The 24,453-nt window shown below is 48.8% G+C and overlaps 1 protein-coding gene across 1 annotated transcript in view; it reads left to right on the top strand.

Moving 5' to 3' along the window:
- The window catches only part of AHCYL2 (adenosylhomocysteinase like 2), an 89,742-nt gene extending 73,017 nt beyond the window's left edge, over positions 1 to 16,725 (top strand). The window contains exons 7-17 of the mRNA XM_070946974.1: positions 515 to 621; positions 1,670 to 1,786; positions 7,289 to 7,352; positions 9,000 to 9,088; positions 10,089 to 10,159; positions 10,365 to 10,459; positions 11,735 to 11,833; positions 12,046 to 12,114; positions 13,852 to 13,930; positions 15,117 to 15,237; positions 16,554 to 16,725. Of these exons, the coding sequence (XP_070803075.1) occupies positions 515 to 621; positions 1,670 to 1,786; positions 7,289 to 7,352; positions 9,000 to 9,088; positions 10,089 to 10,159; positions 10,365 to 10,459; positions 11,735 to 11,833; positions 12,046 to 12,114; positions 13,852 to 13,930; positions 15,117 to 15,237; positions 16,554 to 16,560 (918 nt within the window). The 3' untranslated portion in view covers positions 16,561 to 16,725. The remainder of the gene's footprint in view (positions 1 to 514; positions 622 to 1,669; positions 1,787 to 7,288; positions 7,353 to 8,999; positions 9,089 to 10,088; positions 10,160 to 10,364; positions 10,460 to 11,734; positions 11,834 to 12,045; positions 12,115 to 13,851; positions 13,931 to 15,116; positions 15,238 to 16,553) is intronic.
- Positions 16,726 to 24,453: the final 7,728 nt, after the last annotated feature.

The raw sequence follows: 24,453 nt of genomic DNA, 5'->3' as shown, positions 1-24,453 counted from the left end.
CGGAGACTCAGGGTGGCTTACAATGCGCTCAGCAATAGCCTTCATCCTTTTGTATATTTATACAAAGTCAGCTTATTGCCCCCACAACTGGGTCCTCAATTTACCTACCTTATAAAGGATGGAAGGCTGAGTCAACCTTGAGCCCTATTATTATAGAAATGGCTTGTGCGTGCTGTTGTGTAAAAGCAAAAAAGTTGTGACTGTAATGTTACCTTCTACTATGCTAAAGAGAGTCGGAAGTCAGTGCCTTTTTCTTATTTTTCTCCCTACACTATATCCCTTCTTTTTCCCTCCCGCTCTTCTTAACTTTTCCATGGTTTTTTTCCTTTGTATTTGATAAACTAATAAAAAAAAAGTTAAATCACAAAATAGAAGTGGGCAGAAATGCCAAATCCAGTCTAAACGTCTGGCCGATTGTGCAGCCATCCATAATAATAATAATAATTATTATTATTTCAAAGTCATTGTCCTAGCCACGCAGTCACATTTACCTGTGGTCCATTTTGTCTTGCAGATCCTGGACGATGGTGGAGACCTCACACACTGGATCTACAAGAAGTACCCAAACATGTTCAAGAAAATCAAAGGCATCGTCGAAGAGAGCGTCACCGGAGTCCACAGGTAAATATATTTGAGATCGGGCGCCCATTGTATCCTTGAAATGGTGGGGGTTTTTTTGGTACAATCACAAGTCAAATGGAGCCCAAAATGTATGTTGTTAAGTGATAAGTACGAGTTTTGCCCCCGTTTTATGACTTTTCTCGTCGCATTTGTTAACCAAATCACTGCGGTTAAATTAGTCGCACGTTTGTTGAGTGAATCTGACGTTGCTTGTCGGCAGGTCGCAAAAGGGGAATCGTAAATCATTTACCGTCATAAATGTGAGTCAGTTGTCAGGCATCCGGATGTAAATCTCGTGACCACCCGTGGTAACTTCGAACGGTCGCTAAATGAACTTTCGTAAGTCGAGGGCTACCTGTAGGCCACACCTATTGTGCTCCTTTGTGGTAAAACAATTAAGTAATTAAATCCATTCAGAGCCTTGGTAGTACAGGGGTTTAAGGCACCCTGTTATTAAGCTTATTAAGACCAGCTGCCTGCAATTACTGCAGGGTTCGAATCTCCCCAGGCTCCAGGTTGACTCAGCCTTCCATCCTTTCTAAGGTAGGTGAAATGAGGACCCAGTTTGTGGGGGCAATAAGCTGACTTTGTATAAATATACAAAAGGATGAAGGCTATTGCTGAGCACATTGTAAGCCGCCCTGAGTCTTCGGAGAAGGGCGGCATATAAATCAAATTAAAAAAAAAATTAAAGCAGTGTTTCTCAACCTTGGAAGCTTGAAGATGGGTGGACTTCAACTCCCAGAATCCCCCAGCCAGCGCTGCTGACTGGGGGATTCTGGGAGTTGAAGTCCACCCATCTTCAAGCTTCCAAGGTTGAGAAACACTGACTTAAAGGATAATAAAAGGATGAAATCCATTCCATTCTCCGTTATTGATCCCATTCGCTTCGTTGAGAATCGAGTTACAGGTTGATCCTTCGGAGCCTCGATGGGAGAATCACCTGGGCCAATCGAGAGCCATCCGAGAAGTCTCAAGAGCAGCAAAGGGAATGGTGGGAAACTCCTGATGGTGTGTTTGTTTGTTTGTTTTCCCAACTTCTTGCCAGGTTGTACCAACTCTCCAAGGCCGGCAAGTTGTGCGTTCCCGCCATGAACGTCAATGATTCCGTCACCAAACAGAAGTTCGACAACTTGTACTGCTGCCGGGAATCTATTCTGGATGGGTAGGTCCCCCTGTGGTCGTTGACGTCTTCTCCGAATGTTCTTCTGCAGGTGGTCCTCGCCTTGCGGCCACAAGGGAACCCGAAATTTGCGTTGCCGAGCAAGGCAGTTGTTAAGTGAGCTTTGTCCCATTTCGCGAACTCTCTCGCCACCTTCGTTAAGGGAATTGGCTGCAGTTAAATTAGTATTATTATCCATATTTCATATTTCTATGCTGCCCATTCTCTGAGGACTCTGGGCGGCTTACACCAAAGACAGTATACTAAATATCTGGGTCCTCCTTTTACCCACCTCGGAAGGATGGAAGGCTGAGTCAACCTTGAGCCGGTGAGATTTGATCCGCTGATCTGCTGAACTAGCAGTCAGCTGAAGTAGCTGCAGTACTGCACCCTAACCGCTGCGCCCCCTCGGCTCTAGTAACGCTTATTTCCTGACAGCGAGAACAATTATCCAGTGGAACGACTTGCCTCTAGAGGCAGTGGGCGCTCCATCACTGGGCGGTTTTTAAGAAGAGATTGGAGAGACATTGGTCTGAAGTGGTATAGGGCAGTGATGGCTAACCTTTTTGCCATCATGTGCCAGGAAGGAGGGGGGGCGGGGAAGCTTTGCGCATGCGCGTGCCCACACCCATAATTCTATACGTCCCGCCTGCATATGCGCGCCCAACCCTCCCTCCCCCCTTGCTCCTGGCCCGTTTTTCTTTGTCACCTGGCTCCAGATCCTCTCTCTGTATCTGGGGAGGGCGAAAACAGCCTTCCCCACCTACCCCCAGGCCCCCCGGAGGAAGAAAACAGCCTGTTTCCCTATTTCTGGTGGGCCCAAAAGGCCTGAAAATCAGGTGGCCAGTACGCTCATGCGCGCCGGAGCTGAGTTGGCGTGCCCACTGATATGGCTACGTGTGCTACCTGTGGCACATGTGCCATAGATTCGCAATCACGGGTATAGGGTCTCCTGCTTGAGCAGGGGGTTGGACTAGATGACCTCCAAGGTCCCTGCCAATTTAATCGAGAGAAGCAACTTAGAACTAAGGAGAAATTTCCTGACAGCGAGAACAATTAACCAGTGGAACAGCTTGCTGGGGGTTTTTAAGAAGAGTTTGGACAACCTGGAATAGTGTAGGGCAGTGATGGCTAATTATATGCGCCCCACGCATGCGCGCGCGACCCCCCGTGCTCCCCCTGCTTTTGGCATGTGATGGCACTGTGGGCCCAGTAGGCCTGTTTTTTGCTCTCCCCAGGCTCCAGAGCTTTTCTAGGAGCCTGGGGAGGTTCTGGAGCCTGGGGAGAGCAAAAAACGGGCCTTCCGGTCCCACCGGAAGTTGGGAAATGGGCCGTTTCCAGCCTCCAGAGGGCCTCTGGGTGAGTGTGGAAGGCCGTTTTCACCCTCCCCAGGCTCCTAGAAAGGCTCTGGAGCCTGGGGAGAGCAAAAAAATGGGTCTTCCCACCCCCACCCTACCCCCAGGCCCTCCGGAGGCAGGGAACAGCCTGCTTCCCTACTTCTGGTGGGCCCAGAAGTTTAGTTAGTTTAGTTTAGTTTATTTGATTTGTATACCGCCCTACTCCCAAAGGACTCAGGGCGGTGAACAGCCAAGCAATAAAATACATAAATACACAAAATTTAAAACCAGATAAAATCAAATTAAATCATTTTGGCCCAGACAGATTAAAACACCCCAATAATTTAAAAACAGATTAAAATTTACATATTAAAAGAGGGAGGAGATTAGGCCAAGCCCGCTTGATGGAATAAAAAAGTCTTCACAGCGCGGCAGAAGGTGTGCAGATCCGGGATCCTCCGTATCTCCGGGGGGAGCTCATTCCAGACGGTAGGTGCCCCCACAGAGAAGGCTCTCCCCCTAGGGGTCGCCAGCCGACACTGTTTGGCTGACGGCACCCGGAGGAGTCCCTCTCTATGAGAGCGTACTGGTCGGTGGGAGGCTATTGGTGGTAGTAGGCGGTCCCGTAGATAACCAGGTCCTAAGCCATGGAGCGCTTTAAAGGTGGTAACCAAAACCTTGAAGCGCACCCGGAAGACCACCGGGAGCCAGTGCAACTCGCGCAGGAGAGGTGTCACATGGGAGCGCCATGACGCTCCCATTACCAAGGCCCGAAAATCAGCTGGCTCCCGTGCCCACCAATATGGCTTCGCATGCCGCAGGTGGCACGCGTACCATAGGTTTGCCATCACGGGTATAGGGTCTCCTGCCTGAGCTGGGGGTTGGACTAGAAGACCTCCAAGGTCCCTTCCAACTTTGTTAACTCTGTTCTGTTCTTTTTTTTTTTTTCTTCAATTGACGTATGTGCATATGTGCATATCTACCCACCTTCATTGCCCTATCGCTTTGGCCCTCCACTCATACGGCCAGTTGGCGTTAAGGAGAAACTTCCTGACAGTGAGAACAATTAACCAGTGGAACAGCTCGCCACCAGAAGGCCTAGGGTTAGAAGGATCCATGGTGATCTTTTAGTCCAACCCCTTCCTCAAGCTCCAGACGTTGTGGGTGCTTCATCACTGGAGGTTTTCAAGAAGAGACCGGACATTCACTTGTCTGAAATGGTATAGGGCCGTGATGGTGAACCTATGGCAGGTATGCCACAGGTGGCACGCATAGCCATATCAGTGGGCACGCCAACTCAGCTCCGGGACGCATGTGCGTACTGGCCACCTGATTTTCAGGCCTTTTGGGCCCACCAGAAGTAGGGAAACAGGCTGTTTTCTGCCTCCGGAGGGCCTGGGGGTAGGTGGGGAAGGCTGTTTTCGCCCTCCCCAGATGCATAGAGAGGATCTGGAGCCAAGTGACAAAGAAAAACGGGCCAGGAGCAAGGGGGGGAGGGGGGGTTGGGCGCACATGCGCAGGGCGGGGCACATAGAATTATGGGTGTGGGCACGCACGTGTGTGAACCTCCCCTGCCCCCCCCTTCCTGGCACGCGATGGCAAAAAGGTTAGCCATCCCTGGTATAGGGGGTTGGACTAGAAGACCTCAAGGTCCCTTCCCGCTCTATTCTGATTGAGTGACCTTAGAAACCGAGGTCACAAATAAAGGAAAGGAACTCGGCTCGGCCCTCGGAAAACCAAGGACCAGAAACCCGGAGCAAGATCCCCGCTCCGTCCCGTGGGGACCGTGATTGAAAATGGGAAATCGCTCTCCCTCCCCATGTTGTTAACCTGTTTTCCGCATCTGCTAAAAATAGATGGAAATATAGGGCACGGTCGCAGCAGGGCCAAGCAGAAGCGGCTTCACTCCGAAAGGAAGCGCATTCTTCTGCAAAGCCATTTGGGGAGTGGGGGTGTGTGTGTGTGGCCGTCTCGCAGATCACCTGTCAGAAATTAGGACACGTCGCAGAAAATCCAGAACCCAGGATTATCAGAAGCCGCGAAGAGCCCTTTTAGGAGATTCAGAGGCAGGGACGTGAGGGTAGAACGAACCAAAATAAAAGACAAGAGGTTGAACGATTATTAAAAGAATGGGAATATATATATATATATATATATATGTGTGTGTGTGTGTGTGTATGTGTGTGTGTTTTCTGAGGTTTTTGCGGGTGTTTGTATGTAGGTCTTTGGTTATTCGGATTTTCTCCCGCGTAAAATTGGATATATATACATGCAAAAAATTAAAATCTCGGGTGTTTTCCCACATCATTGTAAATAAGTTGGTTAAAATATTTAAAATCCTGGATTTTAACCAGAATTTTAAATATTTTAACCAACTTATTTACAATGACGCGGGAAAACACCCGAGATTTTAATTTTTTGCATATGCACACCCGTGAAAACTTAAGAAGACAAATATATATGTATAATATATTAATATATATATATTATATATTAATAATATATATAATAATATATATTATATATATATATATATATATATATATATATATATATATATATATATATATATATATATATATATATATATAACATTACACTTTTAGATCCAGTGGCTTTGTAAGAGGCAACGGGCGCTGGCTGTTGGAAGTTTAAATTTAAGCTTTAAGTTTAAATTTAAGTTAAAGTTAAGCTTCCGGTTACTTTTACTGTAACTGTAAAAGTCGATACTCCTTCCCTCTCCTGGCCCCGATCCCTCATTGTACAGCTCCAGTTGTTTCTAGAAGGGACTTTTGCATTATTTCTAGGTTCTGGGCTCCTTGGTGCTCTCTGAGCTTGGTCGTTTTTCTTGCAGACGTCTTATGACCCAACTAAGTAACACTCTCAGTGCTAGAAGGGAGTGGGATTTGCAGAGAAGAAGAGGAGGAGGAGGAGACTGTGGGGTCCTGGGTGCTCTGTGAGCTTGGTCGTTTTTCTTGCAGACGTTTCATGACCCAACTAGGGAACATCATCAGTGTCAGAAGGGAGGAGGATTGCGAGGAGGAGGAGCACTGTGGAGTCCTTATTGTTCCCTGAGCTTGGTTGTTTTTTTTTTTTTTTTTTTTTTTTGGCAGACGTTTAATGACCCAACTAGGGGATATCATCAGTGCTTGAAGGAGCAGGGGAGGACTGTAGGGCCCTTGGTGCTCTCTGAGCTTGGCAGTTTTCTTGCAGACGTTTCCTGACCCAACTAAGGAACATAATCAGTGTCAGAAGGGAGGGGAGGTTGCAGAGAGGAGGAGGAGGAGGAGGAGATGGAGAAGGAAGAAGAAAAGAAGGGAAGGAGGAAGAAAGTAGAAGGAAGGAAAAGGAATGAAAGGGACAAAGAAAGAAGGACTTGTGAGCTTCTTGGTACTCTCTGAGCTTGGTGGTTTCCTTGCAGACGTCTCATGACCCAACTAAGTAACACCCTCAGTGCTGAAGGGAGTGGGATTTGGAAGGGAAGAGGAGGAGGAGGACGACTTTGGGGTCCTTGGTGCTCTCTGAGCTTGGTGGTTTTCTTGAAGACCTTTAATGACCCAACTAGGGAACATCATCAGTGCTAGAAAGGAAGTGGGGTTATGGAGTGGAGGAATAGGAGAAGGAGATGGAGAAGGAAGAAGAAAAGAAGGGGAGGAGGAAGAAAGTAGAAGGAAGGAAAAGGAATGAAGGGGACAAAGAAAGAAGGGCTGTGAGTTCCTTTGAGCTTAGTTGTTGCAGGCGTTTCATGACCCAACTAGGGACCCTCATCAGTGCTAGGAAGGAATGAGATTTGCTCACAACTCGATAGCCGATTCTTCTTATATTATCAAATATCCCACTGCAGCGATCCGACTGACTGTTTCGCTTTATCCCGCAGTCCGTAAAGAGACGGGAGGGGAAGAAGGCAGGACATTTTGTGTGTGTGTCCGAGGCAGCCTTCACCCCCGACCGCGGCTCTTGTGAAAGCTTTCCGCCACGGGAATTTGGTCCCCTTAATATCCTGCCGTCTCTGCTTTGGCATGCCACCAACCCTCCGCAGGATCCTTCCGCGTTCTTGGCAGCAGCCGTAGTTCACATATTTAGACACGTGTGATCGGCGCTGCGCCTTCCTTGAAAATCCATAGCCATCCATCTGGAATAACTTCCGGGCTTCTCTTTTCCTCCCCAGCCTCAAAAGGACGACCGATATGATGTTTGGAGGGAAACAGGTGGTCGTCTGCGGCTACGGAGAGGTGAGTCCCCGACCCGTTTCGCCTTTCAAAGGACGCTCGGTGGGACGGCGGGAGAGGTTTTCCTCGCCAGGTGACGAGGGACGACCGTCTCTGCTCCCAGGATTTAGGCTCGGGAGAGCTGCAGGCGTCGCCAGGGAAGGGGATCTCCTGCCAGCCCCCCCTGGACGTCCGAATTCGACCTTGAGTGTCCAGGAGTGTTTCCACTCTGGGGGGTGGGGGGGAAGTGGGGGGGTGCAAGGGTAGCCTTTTGAACTGCGAGGTCAGGGGTGAGGAAGTACAAGATGATAAGACCACGATTGGCCCACAATGGGGCCGAAGGGTCTCTTCTCCTGGATGGGATCTCTGCCCCTCCCCTTCGCTCGTAAGTCAGTCTTCGTGACCTGGCAACGTTAAAGTAGGTGGGCTTCAACTCCCAGAATTCTCCTTCCTCCCTCCCCCCTTCCTTCCTTCCTTCCTTCCTTCCTTCTTTCTTTCTTTCTTTCTTTCTTTCTTTCTTTCTTTCTTTCTTCCTTCCTTCTTTCCTTCCTTCCTTCCTTCCTTCCTTCCTTCCTTCCTTCCTTCCTTCCTTCCTTCTTTCTTTCTTTCTTTCTTTCTTTCTTTCTTTCTTTCTTTCTTTCTTTCTTTCTTCCTTCCTTCCTTCCTTCCTTCCTTCCTTCCTTCTCTTTCTTTCTTTCTTTCTTTCTCTCTCTCTTTCTTTCTCTTTTCTTTCTTTTTCTTTCTTTCTATCTATCTTTCTATCCATCTACCATCCATCTCTATCTGCCTGCTAGCTTGCTTGCTTGCTTGCTTTTTCTTTCTTCCTTTCTCTTTCTATCTTTCTATTCATCCACCCATTCATCTCTATCATCTGCCTGCATGCTTTCTTGCTTGCTTTTCTTTCTTTCTTTCTTTCTTTCTTTCTTTCTTTCTTTCTTTCTTTCTTTCTTTCTTTCTTTCTTTCCTTTCTTTCTTTTTCTTTCTTTCTATCTATCTTTCTATCCATCCACCCACCCATCCATCTCTATCATCTGCCTTCTTTCTTTGTTTGTTTGTTTCTTTCTTTCTTTCCTTTCTTTTTTTCTTTCTTTCTATCTATCTTTCTATCCATCCACCCATCCATCTCTATCATCTGCCTTCTTTCTTTCTTTTTCTTTCTTTCTTTCTTTCTTTCTTTCTTTCTTTCTTTCTTTCTTTCTTTCTTTCTTTCTTTCTTTCTTTTTTCTTTCTTTCTTTCCTCTTTCTTTCTTTCCTCTTTCTTCTTCCCTCCCTCCCTCTCGTTCCTTCCTCCATCCCTCCTTTTCTTCCTTTCTTCTTCCCTTCCTTCCTCCTTCCCTCTTTCTCCTTCCTTCCTCCCTCCTTCCCTCTTTCTCCTTCCTTCCTTCCTCCCCTCCCCTCCCCTTCCCTTCTCTCACCATTCTGCCTGGGGAATTATGGGAGCTGAAGTCCAGATATCTGAACTGTTGCCCAGGATGGGGAAACTCTACTCTTAAGTGATTTCTCCAGAACTCTGTTCTAACTCATCTGGCTTTCTAAATGAGATCCGCCTTCCCTCTGTGCCTCCCCTTTTGAATAAATGTTGGGCTCCCATGCGGCTGCCAAGGGCTGGGGATGGATTCGGTCTCCCCTCTCTTTCCAGCCTCCTTCTGACCTTCTCCTCTCTTGCTCCAGGTGGGGAAAGGATGCTGCGCGGCCCTGAAGGCCATGGGCTCCATTGTCTACGTGACCGAGATCGATCCCATCTGTGCTCTACAAGCCTGGTAAGGACCAAAACGGAGGGGGGGGGGAAACGGACCTTAAGTCCACAAGTCTCAAAGACGCCAAGATTGGAGACCCCTGGACTAAAAGACCTCCAAGGTCCCTTCCGGCTCAATGAATCGATCATTTCTTTCTTGCTGCCTCTGCCCCCTTTGCCCCTCCTGGGCCAGCAAGGGCTAAGAGAAACGGCCAGCCCAGGTGGGGAGAATGAGGGGACTGGCTGGGGGTCTCAGTTAGGGGTCCCATTTCAGCCACAGTTTTGGGGAGGGTCCCAAAAGGGTCTCGCCAGCAGAGCCCACAGCCTGAGAAGCCCACTCCCAAGTGCTAAAGAAACACAAGAGTCTTGAGATACAGTAATCCTCGACTTACGACCACAGTTGACCCCAACATTTCTGTGATGAAGTGAGTTGCGTCCCGTTTTACGACCTTTCTTGCCACCGTCGTTAAGCGAATCGCCGCCATGGATAAGTTATGAACCCGGCCGTTAGGTGAATCTGCAAAAAAAACCCGATCATGTGACCTTTGGATGCGACGGTCATAAGTGCAGACCAGTCGCCGGGCATCTAAATTTTGATCACATGATCACGGGGAGGCTGCAAAAGTCGTAACTGCGAACAACAGCCCCCCTTTTTTCAGTGCCGTTGTAACTTCGAACGGCCGCTAAGTGAACCGTTGTACGTTGAGGACTAACCGTAATGGAGCTTGACCGGTACGGTCGCAAGCGCTGACGGCCGTTAAGCGAGACGGCCTCGCTTAAGGACCCCACCCTCCCTGCTCTCCCTGATGCAGCCATTAAAAGAAAAAATGTGTGGGTCGTTGTGGGATCCCAGTGATTTCAGCCTTACCCACAACCACAACTTGCTGGTTTCCGGCCCCAGGTGGCAAAGGGCTGCCCAGGATGCCGGGGGTGAGGGTGGGGGGTGGGATTCTTAGATTTGGGGTGACTTTTCTGGGGACCCGTCCATGAATCTCAGGGTTCGTTTTTTTTCTCCCTTCTCCCAGCATGGATGGCTTCCGTCTCGTGAAACTCAGCGAAGTGATTCGGCAGGTCGACATCGTTATCACCTGCACAGGTAACTCCCGGGGGAAGAGGTGGGGGGGGGGAATTGGGAATGTCTCACTGGGAGTGGGAGGGGGCTTGATCTAAGTGGCCTCACTCCCGGGGACCTGCAAGAGAAGAGCCCAGCGGCCCCTGCAGGCCCTTTCCTGGGTTGGCCAAGGAGCAGCCTGATTGACAGCTCTGTCAATGATCCCTCCCCCCCCCGTTTTCTTTTACAGGCAACAAAAATGTAGTGACCAGAGAACATCTGGATAGGATGAAGAACGGCTGTATTGTTTGTAACATGGGACATTCCAACACAGAAATCGACGTGGTAAGATGTAGCTTCTCTTCCTTCCTTCCTTCTTTCCTTCCTTCCTTCCTTCCTTCCTTCTTTCCTTCCCTCCCTCCCTCCCTCCCTCCCTTCCTTCCTGTTTCCTTCTACTTCCTATTCCTTCCTTCCCTCCCACCCTCTTTTCTCTTCCTTCCTTCCTTTCCTTCCTTCCTTCCTGTTTCCTTCTACTTCCTATTCCTTCCTTCCTTCCCTCTGTCAGCTTTCTTCCTCTCTCCCTTTCTCCCTTCTTCCTTCCAGTTTCCTTCTACCCCCATTCCTTCCTTCTTTCCCTCCTTCCCTCTTTCCCTCCTTCCTTCCTTCCTCCCTCCCTTCCTTCTCATCTCTTTCCTTCCTTCTCATTTCCTTCCTTCCATCCATCTCATCTCCTTTCTTCCTTCTCATCTTTCCTTCCTTTTCATTTCCTTCCTTCCTGTTTCCTTCTACTTCCTATTCCTTCCTTCCTTCCCTCTTTGTCACCTTCCTTCCTTTTCTCCCTTTCTCCCTTCTTCCTTCCAGTTTCCTTCTACCTCCCTCCCTCTTTGTCTTCCTTCCTTCCCCCCCTTCCTTGCTCGCTCACTCACTCACTCTTTGTCACCTTCCTTCCTTTTCTCCCTCTCTCTGCGTTTCTGTCCTCCCTCCCTTCCATCCTCTCTCCTTCCCGCCCACTCTTCTTCCTTCAAGTTTCCTTCTACCTCCTATTCCTCTCTCCCTCCCTCCCTCCTTCCTTCCTTCCTTCCTTCCTTCCTTCCTTCCTTCCTTCCTTCCTTCCTTCCTTCACTTGTTCAATGCCCACAGTGGTTAGAACATCATATTGCAGGCAAACTCTGCCCACAGCAGGCTCAAGGTTGACTCAGCCTTCCGTCCTTCCGAGGTGGGCAAAATGAGACCCGGATTGTTGGGGGCAATTATGCTGAAAACTCTAAACCGCTTAGAGAGGGCTGTAAAAGCACCTTGAAGCGGTATATAAGTGTAAGCTATTCCTTCCTCCCTGCCCCCAAGTGGCCCATTGCAGTGTGCCAGGGTGTTATCTCAGACAGGAAGCTGCTCAAATCCAGTGTCTCTCAATTCCTGCAACTTCCTGGCTGGGGAATTCTGGGAGCTGAAGTCCACACAGCTTAAAAATGGCTAAAATTGAGAAGAATTGCTCTGCTCTGAAGAGTTTGCACAACCTCGAAGAGGGATCAGGCCGGGCTAATCAACGTTTGGCCGCTGCTGTTGTGAGTCCCTGCGTGGCCTGCTCTGCTTTGAACCCTTCTTCCCCTGCTTCTCTTCCAGGCCAGCTTGCGTACCCCAGAGCTGACATGGGAGCGGGTGAGGTCTCAGGTTGACCACGTCATCTGGCCGGATGGGAAGAGAATCGTCTTGCTGGCTGAAGTAAGTCAGCCTCTCCGCAGCGCAGATGAGTTGAGAGCTTGGCTTGAGGGGGGGGTGAGGGGGTGGGCAGGCTCCTGGCTGCCTCTGGGATGCCAAAGAGGAGCCCTTCCTGATGCCCACTTGGGGAGGCTCAAAATACGACGTGGGGTGGGACATTAGGAGTCAATCCGGGTGCTGAAATTGCTCCTCCTTTTTTTTTTTTTTTTTTTAAGGGACGCCTCTTAAACCTCAGCTGCTCCACAGTGCCAACCTTTGTTCTCTCCATCACGGCCACCACTCAGGTGAGTCAGCTACAGAGGCTAGTTTTGCCAGTGAGTGTGTGGATGGGGTGTCCTTCACACTAGGACTCATCACAATAGTGGTTTGTTTAGTTATTTTATAGGAGAGAATATTTATAGCTCGGGATTGAACTGCGGGGTCTCTTGATGCTCTCCATGGTTGGAGGTTTTCTTCCAGCCGTTTCACCACCCAACTAGGCAACATCATCAGTGTTAGAAGGGAGTGGGTTTTACGGAGTAGAGGAGAAAAGGGAGGAAGAGGAGGAGGAGGAGGATTGTGGTGCCCTTCCTGCTCTCTCTGAACTGGATTGTTTTACTGCAGGTATTTCAAGACCAATAGGTAACCTCATCAGTGCTTAGAGGTCTTCCAACACTGATGATGTTCCCTAGTTGGGTCATCAGACGTCTGCAAGAAAACCACCAAGAGAATCGTGGCGTCCTTGGTGCTCCCTGAGCTGGGTTGTGTTGTTGCAGACGTTTCATGACCCAACTAGGGAATATCATCAGTGCTAGAAGGAATTGGAGTTTGCAGAGAGGAGGAGGACGAGGATTGAGGGGTCCTTGGTGTTCTCTGAGCTGGGTTGTTTTTATTGCAGGCGTTTCATGACCCAACTAGGTAACCTCATCAGTGGTACAAGGGAGGGAGGCCAAAAACAAGCCTAAAAGAAAACAAAAAGATTTAAACACCTCCTCACCATTAATGAACATCCAGAGAAGCAGGGATTAACACCGAGAATTAACCCTACACCAACAATCAAGAAGTAAACAGTATCCCAATCTAGGAACCACCAGCTGAAACAAATAAACAGTAAACAGCAGCCTAATCAAAGAACCAAGAACCTCTCTGTTTATCTGAGTAGTGGCTACTGGAGAAGACGTTGTTTTGATCTTTTTGTTTGCTTTTTACCTCTTTTGAACGGTGTGTAGACGTTGTTGATCTCTATGGGCCTGTTGATGGCCGATTTGTCTTAAGTGCCATACGACCGGGAATTGTCTTTATCCTTTTTTGAACCTGGCTTGGTTTAGGATGCTCAGAGTTTCCCAGTTGTAACTATGGTGCAGTCTGTCCCTACGTTGTGCAATTCAGGGGTTTTCACCCTCCCCAATCGAGAAACTTACCAATTCAGACAAACTATCACACGCTAAACAGCAGCCTAATCAAAGAGCCAAGAACCTCTCTGTTTATCTGAGTAGTGGCTACTGGAGAAGACGTTGTTTTGATCTTTTGTTTGCTTTTTACCTCTTTTGAATGGTGTGTAGACGTTGTTGATCTCTATGTGCCTGTTGATGGCCGATTTGTCTTAAGTGCTAGACGACCGGAAATTGTCTTTTATCATTTTTTGAACCTGGCTTGGTTTAGGATGCTCCGAATTTCCCAGTTGAAACTACGGTGGCAGTCTGTCCACTTGTTGTGAAATTCCAGCGTTTTCATTCTCGGCTGCGAATTGGTGTGTCCGTGGATCAAAGGGGAGCCTCTTTGCTCGACGCTAAAAGCAGAGCAGATGGGGTGGAGGAGGAGGAGGAGAAGGAGAAGGAACAGCCGGTCCTGGACTTGTTCTCAGCGGAGGAGCCGACATCCGGGACATTGGCTGCCTTCTGGCTTTTACAGTCCAGTTTTATTTCAAACCTGGACGTGGGCGAGTCCCGGCCTCTGCTTCTTTCCCGTTCTGCTTTTCTTGCTGGGGGGGGTCCCGGCGGGCTCGCGGGGGGTCGCTCAATGCTCTTCTTTCCGGTTTGCAGGCGCTGGCCTTGATAGAGCTGTACAACGCCCCCGAGGGCCGTTACAAGCAGGACGTGTACCTCCTGCCGAAGAAAATGGGTAAGTGGGGAGATGGGCACCTCCCGGAAGGCAACCCGGCTCTGTGCTCTGCTGGCCCAAGGAAACGTAGAACATAGAATAGTCATAGAGTCGGGAGGGACCCTTGGAGGCCTTCTAGTCCGACCCCCCTGCTCAAATAGACCCTACACCATTTTAGTCCAGTCTCTTTTTAAAATGGTATAGGCCGGGCCTCCTGCTTGAGCAGAGGGTCAGACTAGAGGACCTCCAAGGTCCCTTCCAATTCTATTATTACAGGTAATCCTCGGCCGACGACTGCAATCGAGCCCAGAATTCATGCCGTTAAAGAGAAACATTTGTTAAGTGAGTTTTGCCTCCTTTTACGACTTTGCTGCCGTTGTTAAGAGAGTAACACGGTTGGACAGTGAAATCTTCCCCATTGACTTCCCTGGTCTGAAGGTCACCAAACGGGACGCTGCAGCCGTCATAAATATGAAGCAGTTGTCAAGAATGTAAATCACATGACCGGGACGGTGGTCATGAGTGAGAAAAATGGGCCTAAGTCACTTTTTTCAGTGCCGTTGTAACTTCGAACAGTCACTAAATGAACTGTCGTAAGTCGAGGACTACCTGTATTCAATATTCTGTGTTCTTCGGGCCTTCCGAGGACAGAGCCCCAAATTTCCCTCCGAGGGGAGGTGGGAGGGAGATGGGAATTGTCTTAGGAGCTAGGCAAGGGTGTCCAGTCTTGGCCCCTTTAAGACTTGGGGATTTCAACTCCCAGAATTCCTCAGACAGCCAAACTTGGCCGCTTTGAGAGTTGCAGACTTCAATTCCCAGCTACGCTGGCTGGGGAATTCTGGGAGTTGAAGTCCACAAGTCCTAAAGTTGGCTGGGGAATTCTGGGAGTTGGAGTCCTCCCATCTTAAAGCCTGCTGGCCAGGGAATTCTGGGAGTTGGAGTCCACCCATCTTAAATCATGCTGGCTGAGGAATTCTGGGAGTTGGAGTCCACAGGTCTTAAAGGGGCCAAGCTTGGAGACCTCCATACAAATACATCACCATGGCTGCTATGAATGTGCACTTGGACGGAGGGGGCTCTGTGTGTTTGTGTGTGTGTGTATTTGTGTGTGTGTGTGTATGACAAGGAGCTTGGTTGGGGCTTCGGCTGCTCCCTCCCCCCCCCAGGGCCCCCTTCAGGTCTCAGTGGCCCCCTTCCTCTCTTGCAGACGAGTACGTCGCGAGCCTTCACCTGCCCACCTTCGACGCCCACCTGACGGAACTGTCGGACGAGCAGGCCAAATACTTGGGGCTGAACAAAAACGGGCCTTTTAAGCCAAACTATTACAGGTACGTCCTTTTGATGGGCCGAGTCCTTTTCTTCGATTTTACAAAGCGTACATTAAAAAGAAAAAGAAAAAAAAGACGTATACGGGAAGTCCTCAATTTACAACGGTTCGTTTAGCGACCATTCAAAGTTACAACGGCACTGTGACTTAGGACAGTTCTTCACACTTAACGACCGTTGTACGACCGGTCACATGATCAATGGTCAGACTCTTGGCAACCGACTCACGTTTATTTATTTTTATTTTTATTTTTATTTTATTTCCAATTTATATACCGCCCTTCTCCCTGAGGACTCAGGGCGGTGCACAGCCAGAATTAAGAACATGAAATACAAATATTAAAAACAATTAAAATCTATATAAATTTGGCCCAAAAATTAAAAATCACAAACCAATTAAAACATTTAAAATTACTTCTTATGACGGTCGCAGTGTCCCCCTCGGGGGTCACGTTATCCCCTTTTGCGACCTTCTGACTCAGCAAAGTCAAGGATTCCCCAAGCCAGATTCGCTTAACAACCGTGGGACAACTGCAGTGATTCCCTTAACAAATGTGGCCAGGAAGGTCGTAAAACGGGGCAAAACTCACTGAACAAATTTGTCCCTTAAAGCAACATAAACCTTGGCCTCACCTGTGGATCGTAAGTCGAGGACTACCTGTATTTACAACCGTTGCACTGTCCGGAATCGTGTGATTCCCCCATTTGTGACCTTCCGCCGGCTTCCAACAAGCAAATGGGGGAATGGAGGAAGGCCAGATTTATTGAACGACCGCACAATTCGCTTAACAACGGCTGCGATTTGCTTAACAACGTCAGCCAAAAAAAAAAAAAAAGATTGCAAAATCAGATGGGGTCCATTTAACAATCGCCTGGCTTATCAGTGAAAATCCCACTCCCCAAAATGGTCGTAAAACAAGGACTTATTTGCATGTCCCTCTTTTTTTTTTTTAAATCTCCGGAGATTCAGGGCGGCTTACAATGCGCTAAGCAATAGCCTTCATTCTTTTGTATATTTTATACAAAGTCAGCTTATTGCCCCCACAAACTGGGTCCTCAATTTACCTACCTTAGAAAGGATGGAAGGCTGAGTCAACCCTGAGCCTGGTGAGATTCGAACCAGCAGTAATTGCAGGCAGCTGTGTTAATAACAGGGTGCATTAAACCACTGTACTACCAAGGGTCTTTAATTTTTTTAATTTTTAAAACCATTTCCAGACGGCATTTTTTCTCGCCATCGCCTCCCCCTTCCCAACCAACGCCCCTCAAAAGACCCTCTTCTCAACCTGTCCCCCTCCTCCCTTCTCTGATCCAACAGGTATTAAAGTCTCCCACGGCTGCTGCCGGAGGAAGGGGAGGATCCGATCCCGAGACATCTCTGGCTACCTTGCAGGATGACCCAGCACAAGCTTCTGAACTCAGCACCAGGCTGCCCTAGTCCACAGTGTGTTAGGTTATTTATTTATTAAACTAGAATACCGTACTTGCGACCAATGCCCCAGTGGTGTTCTTTAAAACGGCCCTCTTACTCCGAGATGATGGACCAAGTTGCTGTTTTTGGGGTGGGAGTGGGGGGGTTTGGGGAAGGGGCCTTGTTCTCACAGTTGGGTTTAACCCAACGGACTGCAGTGGGTCGAAGGGGTGGAGAGCCAGGGCCCAAGGCTCCCTTAACGTGGGGCTTCCTCCACATCGCGCATGTTTTCGAGGTTGTACAGCCGCTGCGGACTTCTGTGGAAATTAGGGGCCGCTCCACCGTCTTCCAAGTGGGAATGTTCCAACTTCCTCTTAAGAGTCACTAGGAGGAAGCTGTTTGTAGGGACCTGGGTTCTCTCTGAGCTTGGTTTTTTTTGTAGATGTCTCATGACCCAACTAGGGAACATCATCAGTGCCAGAAGGCGGTAGGGTTTGCGGAGTGGAAGAGGAGGAGGAGGACGACGACTGTGGGATCCTGGCCACTCTCCGAGCTTGGTGGTTTTCTTGCAGACGTCTCATGATCCAACTAGGGAACATCATCAGTGCTGAAGGGAGTAAGGTTTAGGGAGAGGGGTTTGTGGAGTGGAGGAGGAGGAGGAGAGGAGGAGGAAGAGGAAGAGGAACGTGGGGTTCTTGGTGCTCTCTGAGATTGGTGGGGTTTTTTTTGCAGACGTCTCATGACCCAACTAGGGAACATCATCAGTGTTGGAAGACCTCTAAGCACTGATGAGGTTACCTATTGGTCTTGAAATACCTGCAGTAAAACAATCCAGTTCTCAGAGAGCAGGAAGGGCACCACAATCCTCCTCCTCCTCCTCTTCCTCCCTGTTCTCCTCTACTCCGTAAAAACCCACTCCCTTCTATCACTGATGATGTTACCTACTTGGGTGACGAAACGTCTGTAAGAAAACCTCCAAGCTCAGAAAGCACCAAGGACCCCACAATCCTCCTCTTCCTCTCCCCAAAACCCCTCTAGCATTGATGATATTCCCTACTTGGGTCATGAAACATCTGCAAGGAAACCCCCCAACCTCTGAGAGCACCTGAGCTCCAAATATTCTCTTCTATCAATAAAGCTGTCTTTAATTTAATCGCTCAGGCTAAATTATCCTCCTCCTCCCCAAAACGTAATCTTGCCCACGTCATTCTGCGGGCATCATTTGGGCCAAATCCTCCCATCATCAGTTCTGGGCCAGGTCGGATTGTGCCCCTTCTCTTTTTATCCCCACCACCACTGACCAGATTCTCTGGGGTTGGAGCCCCATTTCTCTTCTCACCGTCCACAGCAGACACGCCGCCAGTTGAAACAAAGAGGACGTTAAAAACCTACGATATTTTACGTGGTTCCTTAGACCAAGGACATATCTAAATTTATGTCAAAAGGAACCAAAATACCTTTACAAATCCCCAAGGCGTATCACGACGTTTGGAAAACGGAAAGTTGAAAAAAATTTGACACGTTGCCTGCGAACGACCCCATGGAACGGGAAAGAAAACGTGCAAAATTCACCCTCGACGGGTGAACGGGGAATGACGCCACCCGTTTCCGCTCGGCGAGTTTCTTCCTCGGCTTTTGGGCGTCCTCGATTTGTAAACTCTCCCAAGTCGGCGAAATTCCGAGTTTTAGGCCGATAGATAACGCTTGGCCCGAAGCGACGATATCTTGGTTGCGTTTTCCAACTGGGATTTTTTGTGGGTTCTGTTGAGGCCAATCCAAGAGGGAGGCCCTGGGTTCATCCGAGTTTTCCCAAAAATGCCACGTGGGTGTGGTCCCTTACCCGACGTGATCCGACGTTTGCTCTCCTCTTTTGAACTGTCGTACCGTACCGTAGATCGGTGTCGCTCAACCATAGTAACTTGAAAGTGGTTGGAGATCAACTCCCAGCATTCCCCAGCCAGCCACGGCATCTGCTGAACAAGCTGGATTTCAGCTGACACCTCTAGATGTAGGAAACCCCCACCCCCTCGAGAAGGACCCCAGATATTTACAGGGAGTGCACCCCCTTCTGCCCCCAGCCAGCTTTGCAAATAATGGGTTCGTGGATTGACATGGGATGGGAGAGCACCCCGTTGGTGAAAATTGGCATCAGTAAGAGGGAACGCCAGCCAGAGTCTCGGGTCAAAGGCACGGATGTAATTTGGGCAGAGAAAAACCATCCGTGGTGGCAACGGTGGTTAGAATGCAGTATTGCAGGCTGACTCTGCCGACTGCCAGCAGTTCGATTCTGATGGGCTCAAGATTTATCCATCCTTCCGAGGTCAGTCAAATGAGTTTGTTGGGGGTGAGAAGATGACTCTGTAAACTGCTTAGAGAGGGCTGTGAAGCAGTATATAAGTGCTATTGCTTGGGAAGGAAGGGAAGGAAGGAAGGAAGGAAGGAAGGAAGGAAGGAAGGAAGGAAGGAAGGAAGGAAGGAAGGAAGGAAGGACAGACCATGATGGCATAGTGGTTAAAGTTGCAGTATTGCAAGCTAACTCTGCCCACAGCCGGGAGTTCGATCTTCACCAGCTCAGGGTAGACCAAGCCTTCCATCCTTCCGAGGTCGGTCAAATGAGAATCCAGTTTGTTGGGGGCGATCAGCTGACTCTGTAAACCGCTTAGAAGGGGCTGTAAAACACTGTGAAGCGGTATATAAGTGCTATTGCTTGGGAAGGAAGGAAGGAAGGAAGGAAGGAAAAGGAAGGAAGGAAGGAAAAGGAAGGAAGGAAGAAGAAGGAAGGAAGGAAAGGAAGGAAGGAAGGAAGGAAAAGGAAGGAAGGAAGGAAAGGAAGGAAGGAAGGAAGGAAAAGGAAGGAAGGAAGGAAAAGGAAGGAAGGAAGAAGAAGGAAGGAAGGAAAGGAAGGAAGGGACCATCTGTAGTGGTGCAGTGGCTAGAATGCAGTATTGCAGGCTAACTCTGAATCCCCACCGCCAAAGTTCAATCCTGACCGTCTCAAGGTTGTCTCAGCTTTTCGTCCTTCCGAGGTCTGTAAAACGAGGACCCAGATTGTTTTTTGGGGGGACGACGACAAGAGGCTGATTCTGTTAACCAGTTAGAGAGGGCTGTCAGACACCCTGAAGGGGGATATAAGTCTTAAGGATAGCTATTGCTATCCTGAGAAGTCTCACTGGTGGAACTGCACCCTGGTTGGGAAAGGGGGCCACTAAGAGAGAACAAGAGAATCGAGCTTGTAAAATGGTGTCATTTAAAAGCGGGATCGAAGGTAAAAGAGGGAGAGATTGTACAGCAATGTTTTTTTTTCCAAACTTGGCCGCTTTAAGATGGGTGGACTTCAACTCCCAGAATTCCCCAGCCAGCAACGCGTTGCTGGCTGGGGAATTCTGGGAGTTGAAGTCCACCCATCTTAAAGCGGCCAAGTTTGAAAAAAAAAAATTGCTGTAAACAAACAGATCCTCATCAATGGCACACCATGGTGGTTTCCTCATCTGTAACTCGGTTTAATGCTAGCCACTTTTACCTGCGACATAGCCTGGAGGGAAAGATTGGAATCATCCTATATAATAATTGGGCCCTATAATTTCCAAAAAAAAACAAACCTGTTTGCCTTTTTGAAATCTGTACATTCCTTTCGTTCGCTCCTATTTTTCTAATCGATCTGGAGTTGTCATGCAGTGATCATCATCTCTTAAACGGTTGTAATCTTTTGTTTCTGAACGCGACGCTATTTGCAATGAGGAAAAGAAATTAAAAAAAACACCCGCCGAACCAGAAAGCAAGAAAAAACTTTCAAAATAAAATAAAATAAAGAAACGATGTTTGAAAACTCAAAACCGAGGAAATATATATATATATTAAAAAAAAAATTAATGCCGTCATTCTCTGATAACGAACTTTGTGGAAAGTCTGAGACGGATTAACTATTTTCAAAAGTCGCTTTCAATATTTCTGTCTGAGTGATTGTATTAGACAAGCAATAAAGATTCTGTAATCAAAAGAATATCAATAAAATCTTGTCAAATCCAGACTGAACTTTGTGGAAACAAGTTATTAAAATTTCTCGGGTATCCTCCTTGAGAATGGAATGGAATGGAATGGAATGGAATAGAATAGAATAGAATAGAATAGAATAGAATAGAATAGAATAGAATAGAATAGAATAGAATAGAATAGAATAGAATAGAATAGAATAGAATAGAATAGAAAATAGAAAATAGAAAATAGAAAATATAGAGTAGAATAGAATTTGAATAGAGAATTTGAATAGAATAGAATAGAATAGAATAGAATAGAATAGAATAGAATAGAATAGAATAGAATAGAAAAGAAAATATAGAGTAGAATAGAATAGAATTTAAATAGAATAGAGTAGAATAGAATTTAAATAGAATAGAATAGAATAGAATAGAAGATAGAAAATATAGAATAGAATAGAAAACAGAGTAGAATTGGAATAGAATAGAATAGAAAATAGAAAATATAGAGTAGAATAGAATTTAAATAGAATAGAGTAGAATAGAATAGAATAGAATTTAAATAGAATAGAATAGAATAGAAAATAGAAAATATAGAATAGAATAGAAAACAGAGTAGAATTGGAATAGAATAGAAAATAGAAAATATAGAGTAGAATAGAATAGAATTTAAATAGGATATAGGAGAGGATAGGATAGAATAGAATAGAACAATAACTTTATTGTCACTTTGAATTTATACTAATTTGGGGAGGGGGCAGTGGGGGCTTTCCCTGATTCCAACCCAGCTGTGAGAGCAGAGACCCCAGACTGCTGCTCTCCGGAGTGAAGGGAAGAGAAGGGCCAGCGTGGGATCCGGGGCTGGTCTGGACACCGTGATTGGAAAGGCGCCAGGGAAACCATGCTCCTCTCGGCCAGCCTTGCAGGGTTGTTGTTGGGGCTCGGAAGGCCGGGCTTTCACTTGCGGGTCCCAGCTGCACCAAGAGCTGCGGAGAGCTCGGAGACCCCCTGTGCATTGCTCAGGGAAGAGCAACTGGGCTTCTGCAGCCTTTCCTGCCCCGGCTGGCTGTGGATGAGGGACCTCGGAATCCAACAGAACAGTTACCGGTAGTCCTCGACTTACAACAATTCGTTTAGCGACCATTCCAAGTCCCAGCGGCCCTGAAAAAAAGTGACTTAGGATCGTTTTTTTCACAAAAGCTTCACCCTTTGCCGTTGGCCAAAATTCAGACGCTCGGTTCACACTTAACGACGGTTGCTTGTGTCCCAAGGTCACGCGATTCCCCCTTTTGCGACCAGCCGTGTCAAATGGGGAAGCCGGATTCACTGAACCAACCCGGGTTACTAACTTATCAACGCCGGCGACTCGCTTAACGACGGTGTAGCCGGAAAGGTCGTAAAACGGAGGCAAAGCTCCCTTTTAACAACTGTCCCGCTTAGCCACGGACATGAAATGAATGGGCTCCCTTGGGGTCGGAAGTCGAGGACTGGCCCATAGCTGATGCGCAGAGGCATCCAGCCATCCCTCCACTCTGCACACGCTCAGAGGCGCCCTCGCCCCGCCCCGCCCCTTTTCTCCACCTGCCCTGGTTACAGCTCTCCCACAGGGGGCTCCCTTCCCCGGCTGGGCCAATGGCCGCGAGGGGGTGTGCGCGCCGGGCCCCGCCTACCGGCGCCTGGCGGCCAATGGGGGCCGGGGGGGGCGTGGCGCGCGGGGACCAGGGCTGGGAAGCTCCGCGCTGCCCCCACGTGTCTCTGCCGGGCGGATGGAGGAGGGCGGCGGAGCCCCGGGCAGGGGGCTGCTGGCCAGCAGCGCGCGGAGGGAAGCCGAGGTGGAGGGGCCGGGGCTGGGCGGGGGGTCGCAGCTTTGGGGGTCTGGGGGCGCCGCAGAGGGGCTGGGACCCCCGGGAGGGGAAAAACTGCCTTCTGGAGGGGCAGAAATGATGGGTGGGGGGGGGTCTTGCGGGGAGGGGAGCGGCCCCCTTTGCACTTCGCTGTGCAAAGCCCCCTCCCCATCTCCCAGCTGCAGGGGAGCCCCGGGGGAGAAGGGGGGGCATTTCCCCCTGCTTTGACCCTCTGAGCCGGGGGGGGGGGAGTGGGGGGGTGGGGTGGGGGTCTTCTGGAAATGCACCTATGCGGAGAAGGGGAAAGGGACCCCCCCCCCCTCTGCAGCCCGCTCAGGGTGAGTGGTGTGGGGCGGTGGGGGGGGAGCGGCTGGAAGGGTGAGGAGGGGGCTTTGCTGCAGCCCCTCCCTGGCATCGCTGCTCCCCCTTAGGGACCCTTCCCCCTCTCGCCCCCTTTGCAAGAGGCTGAATTGGAAGCATTCTTGGGTCCGGTTGGATGGTCTCTGGTGCTGCATGCCAGGGGGTCGCCCCCTTTCTCACCCCCCCCAGCTGCCCCCATGGAAGGGCAGAAAAATTACCCCCCACCCCCACTGATACATTCACTTTTTTTAGTATTTTCCCAAGGGGGGGGGTGGAGAGTTGCCCATTGGAGCAAAGGCTGGCAAAAATTGGCCCAACCCCCTGGTGAGGTATGGAGGGGGGGGCACAGACCTAGAGAGGAGCCTGGCAGCAGCTGTGGGTCAGCAGTGGGTCAGCGAGGCAGCTCCATGCGCTGGAGGTCTTGGCTACCTGGGAGGGAAGGGCTGCTGCGCCTTCCAGGGATGCCTCTCGCCTGCCTCCCTCTGGCCCTTCCGTGCATTGCAGCTGGGTTCGTTTTGGGAGGAGGGGGGGTCTCCTACAATAGCCTTCCACGAGGGCGGGGGGGGCATTGGTTTCCCCCCAAGGGGCCGCATGAAGAAGTGGGACTGTTATGGAGGGCAGAACTTGAGTGAGTGAGTGAGTAGAAGGAAGGAAGGAAGAAGGAAAGAAATGAAAGAAGGAAGAAGGAAAGGAAGGAAGGAAGGAAGAAGGAAAGAAATGAAGGAAGGAAGAAGGAAAGGAAAAGAGGAAGAAGGGAAGGAAGGAAAGAAATGAAAGAAGGAAGGAAGGAAGAAGGAAGGAAAGAAATGAAAGAAGGAAAGGAAGGAAGAAGGAAAGGAAGGAAGGAAGAAGGAAAGAAATGAAAGAAGGAAGAAGGAAAGAAAGAAAGGAAGAAGGAAAGAAATGAAGGAAGAAGGAAAGGAAAAGAGGAAGAAGGGAAGGAAGGAAAGAAATGAAAAAAGGAAGGAAGGAAGAAGGAAGGAAAGAAATGAAAGAAGGAAAGGAAGGAAGGAAGAAGGAAAGGAAGGAAGGAAGGAAGAAGGAAAGAAGAAGGATGGAAGAAGGAAGGGAAGAAGGGAAGGAAGAAAGAAAGGAAAAGAGGAAGAAGGGAAGGAAGAAAAGAAAAGAAGGAAGGAAAGAAATGCTTTATTTGGCCAACTGTGATTAGACACAAAAGAAATTTGTCTCCAGAATTCTGCTGATTTTGTTCAGTTGCGTGGATGTCGTTCACTTATTTACATTTGATTTCTAATTTCCGATTGATCTCACGTGAGCCGGAGAGGGACGGCCAAAGGAACCCTTAAAAGAACAGAGTTGGAAGGGACCTTGAAGGTCTTCTAGTCCAACCCCATTGCTTGATTTCAAGGCAAGGGCCTGCCTTCCCACTCTCTTCTTCGAAAACCATCCGTGACGGGGCAGCCACCACTTCTGTTCCACTGGTGAATTGTTCTCACTGCTGGGAAATTTCTCCTTAGCTCCATCTAGAGAGGCTTCTCTCCTTGGTTGGTTCCCATCCTTTGTTTCTTGTCTTGCTTTCAGGGGCTTTGGAAAACAGAATAACAGAGTTGGCAGGGACCTTGAAGGTCATCTAGTCCAACCCCCCACCCACCCACCCCGCAAGCAGGAAAC

Source organism: Pituophis catenifer, unplaced genomic scaffold (assembly GCF_029215685.1).
Source record: "Pituophis catenifer annectens isolate HBS135680 unplaced genomic scaffold, rPitCat1.0.hap2 SCAF_7, whole genome shotgun sequence".
Classification (NCBI taxonomy): Eukaryota; Metazoa; Chordata; class Lepidosauria; order Squamata; family Colubridae; genus Pituophis; species Pituophis catenifer.
This window is presented reverse-complemented; position numbering and strand designations above follow the sequence as displayed.